The sequence below is a fragment of the Budorcas taxicolor genome, chromosome 11 (assembly GCF_023091745.1).
Source record: "Budorcas taxicolor isolate Tak-1 chromosome 11, Takin1.1, whole genome shotgun sequence".
Classification (NCBI taxonomy): Eukaryota; Metazoa; Chordata; class Mammalia; order Artiodactyla; family Bovidae; genus Budorcas; species Budorcas taxicolor.
In genome coordinates this window covers 134,396,882-134,405,121 of record NC_068920.1, presented here as the reverse complement: position 1 = coordinate 134,405,121, position 8,240 = coordinate 134,396,882, and the positions used below count along the sequence as shown (strand labels likewise).

Sequence of the window (8,240 nt, the reverse complement as noted above, 5' to 3'; positions counted from 1 at the left end):
AGGAACCTTTTAGAATTTGAAGACTTTTTCTTAACACAGTGATATAAATTTTGTCATAATTATGATTTCTTTAAAATATTTTTCTTTTTAAAAAATTTTTATTGAAATATATTTGACTTACAATATTGTGTTAGTTTCAGGTATACAGGAAAGTGGATCATTTACACATATGCATATGTTCACTTTTTTTAGATTCTTTTCCCATATAGGCCATTACAGAGTATTCAGTAGAATTTCCTGTGCCATATAGTAGGTTCTTATTAGTTATCTGTTTTATATATATAGTAGTGAGCAACTGAACTGAACTGAATGAACTGAGTGTGTATATGTCAATCCTAGTTTTCCAGTGTATCCCTCTCCCCTTTATCCCCTGGTAGCCATATGTTTGTTTTCTACATCTATGACTCTACTTCTTTTTAATTTTAAAATGTATTTATGGCTGCACTGGGTCTTTGTTGCTGCACACGAGCTTTCTCTAGCTGCAGTGTGCTTCTCATTGCAGTGGCTTCTCTTGTTGCAGAGCACAGGCTCTAGGGCTTCAGTAACTGTGATGCATGGGCTTAATTGCCCCATGGCATGTGGAATCTTCCTGGACCAGGGATCAAACCCATGTCCCCTGCACTGGCAGGCAGATTCATAACCAGTGGACCACTAGGAAAGTCCAGTAATTTCTTTGGCTATATTTTCCTGTTTACTAATTCTTTTTTCACTGTGTGGAATATTAAAATTTTAATTTCTTAAAATTTTCTCCCTCCCACCCCATACACTTGTTCATTCCTAATGGGCTCTTACTGTTTTACCTTGGTGATTGGATTATTTGTTTCTTTAAACATTTTATACATTGCTATTCTGCATTCTATATTTGTTAATCCCAAATTCTGTATTTCTTGAGGATGCTGAATCTTTTCCCTCACTGACTCTCAATTATAATGGTTTGCTTTCTCATATGCTTAGTGAATTTTATTTTTGAGTTAATTTTATCTTGGGTGTCCTATTGGCCTAAATTGAGGAAACTTCTACACAGAGGATTTGCTTCTGTTTCTTCCTTTGCTGGTAGCTGAGATGCTATCAACCTGGGCCTGGTTCAGTTCAGTTCAGTTCAGTTCAGTCGCTCAGTCATTTCCAACTCTTTGCAGCCCCATGAATCGCAGCACACCAGGCCTCCCTGTCCATCACCAACTCCCGGAGTTCACTCAAACTCATGTCCATTGAGTCAGTGATGCCATCCAGCCATCTCATCCTCTGTCGTCCCCTTCTCCTCCTGCCCCCAATCCCTCCCAGCATCAGAGTCTTTTCCAATGAGTCAACTCTTCACATGAGGTGGCCAAAGTACTGGAGTTTCAGCTTTAGCATCATTCTTCCCCAAAAATACCGAAGGCTGATCTCCTTCAGAATGGACTGGTTGGATCTCCTTGCAGCCCAAGGGACTCTTAAGAGTCTTCTCCAACACCACAGTTCAAAAGCATCAATTCTTCGGTGCTCAGCTTTGTTCACAGTCCAACTCTTGCATCCATACATGACCACAGGAAAAACCAAAGCCTTGACTAAACGGACGTTTGTTGGCAAAGTAATGTCTCTGCTTTTCAATATGCTATCTAGGTTGGTTATAACTTTTCTTCCAAGGAGTAAGTGTCTTTTAATTTCATGGCTACATTCACCATCTGCAGTGATTTTGGAGCCCAAAAAGATAAAGTCTGACACTGTTTCCACTGTTTCCCCATCTATTTCCCATGAAGTGATGGGACCAGATGCCATGATCTTTGTTTTCTGAATGTTGAGCTTTAGGCCAACTTTTTCACTCTCCTCTTTCACTTTCATCAAGAGGCTTTTTAGTTCCTATTCACTTTCTGCCATAAGGTTGGTGTCATCTGCATATCTGAGGTTATTGGTATTTCTCCTGGCAATCTTGATTCCAGCTTGTGCTTCTTCAGCCCAGCATTTCTCATGATATACTCTGCATAGAAGTTAAATAAGCAGGGTGACAATATACAGCCTTGACGTACTCCTTTTGCTGTTTGGAACCAGTCTGTTGTTCCATGTCCAGTTCTAACTGTTGCCTCCTGACCTGCATACAGGTTACTCAAGAGGCATGTCAGGTGGTCTGGTATTCCCATCTCTTTCAGAATTTTCCACAGTTGATTGTGATCCACACAGTCAAAGGCTTTGGCATAGTCAATAAAGCAGAAATAGATGTTTTTCTGGAACTCTCTTGCTTTTTCCATGATCCAGTGGATATTGGCAATTTGATCTCTGGTTCCTCTGCCTTTTCTAAAACCAGCTTGAACATCTGGAAGTTCACGGTTCACGTATTGCTGAAGCCTGGCTTGGAGAATTTTGAGCATTACTTTACTAGCATGTGAGATGAGTGCAATTGTGTGGTAGTTTGAGCATTCTTTGGCATTGCCTTTTTTTGGGATTGGAATGAAAACTGACCTTTTGGGGTCCTGTGGCCACTGCTGAGTTTTCCAAATTTGCTGGCATATTGAGTGCAGCACTTTCACAGCATCATCTTTCAGGATTTGAAAGAGCTCAACTGGAATTCCATCACCTCCACTAGCTTTGTTCGTAGTGATGCTTTCTAAGGCCCACTTGACTTCACATTCCAGGACGTCTGGCTCTAGGTGAGTTATCATACCATCGTGATTATCTGGGTCGTGAAGATCTTTTTTGTATAGTTCTTCTGTGTATTCTTGCCACCTCTTCTTAATATCTTCTGCTTCTGTTAGGTCCATACCATTTCTGTCCTTTATTGAGCCCATCTTTGCATGAAATGTTCCGTTGGTATCTCTAATTTTCTTGAAGAGATCTCTAGTCTTTCCCATTCTGTTGTTTTCCTCTATTTCTTTGCAATGATCGCTGAAGAAGGCTTTCTTATCTCTTCTTGCTATTCTTTGGAACTCTGCATTCAGATGCTTGTATCTTTCCTTTTCTCCTTTGCTTTTCACTTCTCTTCTTTTCACAGCTATTTGTGAGGCCTCCCCAGACAGCCATTTTGCTTTTTTGCATTTCTTTTCCATGGGGATGGTCTTGATCTTTGTCTGCTGTACAATGTCACAAACCTCAGTCCATAGTTCATCAGGCACTCTGTCTATCAGATCTAGTCCCTTGAATCTATTTAGCTCTTGTTAAAGGTCTTGGCTCAGTGGGGTGTCTCTCAAGCGTAGTGTCCCCACCTTACAGCTGGCCCAGACAGGGCTCAGTATTCCGTTAGCTCTGTTGTTTCCATCTGTCCTCAGGGGTCATTATCTGTTATTCCACATGCCCCTGCTGCTCAGCATTGTGGCCCTAGCTTCCCATACCTCTAGCCTGTGCTACATTTGTGTGTGAATGTGTGTGTTTCTTCAAGACCCTTCTTTTTCTTGTGAGACTAGTGACACCTCAAAGGGTACATTTTATCCAAGGTCTAGTTGTTTACAGTAAGTAGATTCCCTCAAAGCAGTGAATTTCAAATTGTGAATTTCAAAATATACAGTGACGGTCGGTAAAGACTTTCCAAGGTATACATAGACATGGGCAATTTTAAGAGACTCAGCTTCCAGATTCATAAGTCTATAGGTACTCTTCCCAAAAGTTGATCTGCCTGAGAACAAGCCTGCATCTATATTACTTCTTATCCCACTTTTTAAAAGAAAAACATACTTCTCAACCTATGTGTAAAAATTTTAAGATACAGAATGAAGGAGCAAATAAAAATAGTGGCTTTTTAGAGACTTTAATGATGAAGCAGGAAAACTTAACCCACAGGCCTTTCATATATATTTTATTTTACTTTAACTAATTCATTGATTTAAAGGCCTGCTATAAAACCAGGATACTTGGTCTGTGTTGAGTTGCTTTGAATTTGGATGGTTGAAGCTATATAATTTAGTGATGCTTCTTTTAAAGTATAACTGAAATGTTTTCTGGTACAGCCAGAATTTCAAAACATATTAGCTATAATTCTCTTATAACAGCTTTATATGATTGCTTTAGATTTGGTGTGCCTTATTCAATATGGTGGTTAAAATCTATTTTATCAAACAATGTCTTAAAATTTTCATTGCTAGTAAGGCCCACACTCATTTTATCCTAATGAATATTTGATTTTTAAGGGACAGTTGATATTTTTTAAATCTGTTAACAAGAAACAAACTTATTTAAACTTACAATAAAAAATTGTAGATGTCAGCTTTAAAATATCCAAGGGGTTACGTGGCTTTTCAAAACTCTTTTAGGAATGCATAAACAAAACTGCTTAAAGATCACTGCTTTAGAGCAAGCTCCTAGTCAGCCATTATTATATATATTTTTGTTCCTATATATATGTCTATATACACATACACGTGCTATAAATTCCTTGCGGATAGTAATTGAGTGACCCAAAATCAGTGTTTGTTTCATAGACTAATGAAGTAATGTTTGGATATGGTGAACAGGAAAGAGGGGAGCTCAAGGAAGACTCTGATGTATAAAATAGGCCACTGGGAGGATGGAGGTGCTATCAGCATAGGATGGAACATAGGAGGAGCAGATTCAGAAGTGCAGTTGATGAATTTAGTTTTGTTTATTCTGAGTTTTATATACTTGTGGTCCTTTCAGGTAAAGATGTATTACAGATTGTTGGAAAAGTGAGACTACAGCTCAAAAGAGAAGAGGATTTGAGGCTGGATTACTAAAAGAGTTATTCACTTTGGAATGAGAATAAAAGGATTAGAATGGATTAGATAGGCTGAGGAGAGAATACTGGGAAAAAGAAAAATACTGAGATGAAAGGCTGTGCAATAAAATTTGGGAGATGGGAAGAAAAGGAGACAGAAGAAGCAGTCTGTGGTTTGCCACAGACGTCAGGAGAGGAAAAAGTGACAAGAAGGATCACTCTATGCCAGATACTCTGGAGTGAGGTGAACTGAGAGGAAGCCATGGGATTTGTTGACTAAGGACATTCCTACCCATACTCTTAGTTTGCTCTGAGCAAAAGCAGAGGTAGTTGAGAAGGTCTTATCCGATAATACCCTTCTCATCCAGCCTTTTCATTATCGTTTGGTTCCCTTAGTATTTACTCTTATCTCAAGTTCTTCTCCAGGATAGCCTTGCCTAAAAAAGTTCCTGGGGACAAATGAGCCACTGCATTAGCCCTTGTCAGACATATTAACACAGGAAACCCTTTTGTCCTCTTGTGAGTAATGCTTTATTACTAATCTAGATTACTAGATGTTTGCTGTACCAATTTCTTTTACTCAAAACATTTCAAAGTCCACATTCTCTAGGAAGGTTCATTCTGATAAAGTCAGTATCAGACTGATCCTCTCCATTAATTCTTTGTGTGGCTATTTGCAAGCCGGGGGTACTGGGTATGTTAGTTGGGATACTGGCTCTTGATTCTAGACAACTGAATCTCCCCCTCCCCCAGAAAAGGATTCATTCATTGAGGATTTCTGCCGCTCACAAAATCATTGGGAAGTTGTAAGAAACAGGGCTCAAATTTCAGAAATAACTCCCCAAATCACAGTGTAGAACTGACTGGCCAAGGGATATGTTGTTTCTGCTGTGGTCAGGAAACGGCAGAAGCAGGAAGCTGCTGCTCCAGTTGTTGGCCCAGAACCCCACCAGCTCTGCTATAATCTGTGCCAGAAGTGGATGCTCCTCACAGGGCTGGTATCATCCTTCCAAACAGTCTTGAGTTGGGGCAACATGGGAGGGTTCTAAGTCACCTGCCTGCCACCTTATGGCAAGGAGACTGAGAAATGGGGTGTTTGAGTTCTTTCTTAGGAAAAGCATTTTACATTTATGCTTGTAAATGACACAATCTCTGTAACTTCTTTTTACACTTAGAGTATAAGCTCTAGGATATAAGGAGTACTTTAAACTTTGCCTACCTGATTCTAGGTCCTCAGTAAATAGTAAACCAATCTCTATCATAGTTTCAGGAACTCTTAAATACCCAAGAATGCACACCAGTTTGAAATAATGGTATTTTGGACAGTATACATAGTGGTCAATATATAATAATAATTTCTCTATAAATGCAAGCTAGTATTGTTTTCTGAATATCCTCTCACACAAGTGATCTTGTTAAAGGTTAAAAATAAAAGTGAATTTTAATGAAAGCAGTTTTGACTTGAGACCCTCGGCAAGAACTCCTCATCTGGAATTCCAAAAAGAAGATAAAGCAGTTATTTATAAGTAAGTCTGCTATTCCATGGCTTTGTTCTTCTTTCATTTGACATGCTTGACTGCCACCACCTGCCATCATTTTAAGTTACTGGAGTCAGTCCTGAGGAATATAGCAGACTTTCGTGGCCAGACATCAGGCATTTACCACCACTGTTTCTCGGTGAGATGGCAACTTTGCTCAGCTTTTTCTGGTTTTAAAGAACAAACAGCTGACATGTTCAGAAACAACAAGCACAGATACAGAAAAAACTTGTTAACAACTCATATTAAAGTTAAAAGTTAGGAGATTTTTAATTGAATTGGAATGGTAAAAATGAAATTTTGGACTAGTTCTGGTGGGTAGTAGCTGTTACAATATTATAACCAGTAACAAGAGGTTATTGGCAGAAAAGCGTTCCTAGACTACTGTGTGTGTAACATGGGGAGTCACCTCAATTTACTAGTTATGGAATTAAAAGTAAGAGATTTCTCTATATAGTTATATAACTTGTTAAGCATCTGATTAAAAGTAATGAGGTCCCTCAGACATTGCTGAAGGGAATATAAAATGGTACAGCAGCTTTGGAAAACAATTTATCTGTTTCTCAAATATTAAACGTTACATTACCAAGTGACCCAGCCATTAAACTCCTAGATTTCTATCCAGGAAAAATGGAAATATATGGCCACATAAAGGCTTGTATATGAGTGGGTGTTCAGGACACCATCAATCACTCAAATGTTCATCAATTTGTGAATACATAAACAAAATGTGGCACATCCATACATGGAATGTTATTTGGCAGTTAAAAGGAAAAGAAGCACTTACACATGCTACAACATGAACTTCAAAAGTATTACATTTAGTGAAAGAAGACAATCACAATTTTGATTCTATTTATATTTATGTGAAATGTTCAGAAAAAGAAAATTTGTGGAGCCAGGAGGTGGATTATTGGCTGCCTAGTGCTAGCGTTGGGAATGGAGAGTGACTGTAAGTGAGGGTGAGGGTTTGGACTGACAAAAATGTACTCAAATTAGACCGTGGTGGTGGTTACACATCTCTGTAAATATAGGAAAATCATTGATCTGAACATGTAAAATGGATGAATTTTATGGTGCTAAATTATATCTCAGTAAAACTGTTGACAATAATAAAAAAAAGAACCTAGCAAGGCAGAAGGGAGCTTATATGACGTTTAGGAGGTTGGCTTATAATTCTCTGTTACTAAAAAGCCACAAAGTACGCTGCAGTGGGTTTCCCTTTTCTTGTTCTGAATAAACTCAGAATTTTTTGAACAAATATAATGTGACAGAAGCCAGAAGGCTTTTAGAAATGCTTGATTCTGGCATGTCCAGCAGAATTAGAATTAGTTGTTCTAATTGCCTCATGAGGGTCTTTTTAGTAGATTTAAAGTAGAAACAGATGACTGTTAGCGATGGTGCTGGGCATTCCGGACTTCTCAGTGTCCTTGAGGTACATTTAACACTTTACTGCTCTTCTGCATGGGAACTGAAATTGAGGGATAATAGGAAATATTGAAACTAAGCCCTATGCACTTGGCAGCTGAAGTCCTTAAAAGGTGGACTGATTCAACATCACTCTTGTATATTAGGCTCTGAAAGAGTAAGTTCCTCTAAAATCTGTAACTGCCATGATCTCATACACACTTGTTTGAGTCAGGTTTTAGAATAGTAAACATTTTAGTCTTATTTAGTTTTTGTATATTGTATAAAAGGGGTGGTTTTATCTTTAAATATCTTTTATAGCAGAGTATGACTCAGATATGAAGGAGAATATTGCATCATTAGAATGTGTAGGGGTTTAAACTAGAGGCTTAAATTCATGAGATCTCCCTGAATAAGGAGGAAGATTACACTGTATTTTCTTCCATGAATTAGGGAATCATCCCAAGTATGCCTTCCCTGGTAGTTCAGTTGGTAAAGAATCCACTTGCAATGCAGGAGACCAGGGTTCTATCCCTGGGTCGGGAAGATCCCCTGGAGAAGAAAATGACAGCCCACTCTATTATTCTTGCCTGGAAAATCCCATGGTCAGAGGAGCCTGGCAGGCTATAGTCCATGGGGTTGCAAGAGTCAGACACGAC

The 8,240-nt window shown here is 38.7% G+C and overlaps 1 protein-coding gene across 1 annotated transcript in view; it reads left to right on the top strand.

Moving 5' to 3' along the window:
- The window catches only part of FAM228B (family with sequence similarity 228 member B), a 31,530-nt gene extending 25,364 nt beyond the window's left edge, over positions 1-6,166 (top strand). The window contains exon 8 of the mRNA XM_052649118.1: positions 6,058-6,166. Coding sequence (XP_052505078.1) covers positions 6,058-6,166 — 109 coding nt within the window. The remainder of the gene's footprint in view (positions 1-6,057) is intronic.
- The last annotated feature ends 2,074 nt before the right edge of the window (positions 6,167-8,240 follow it).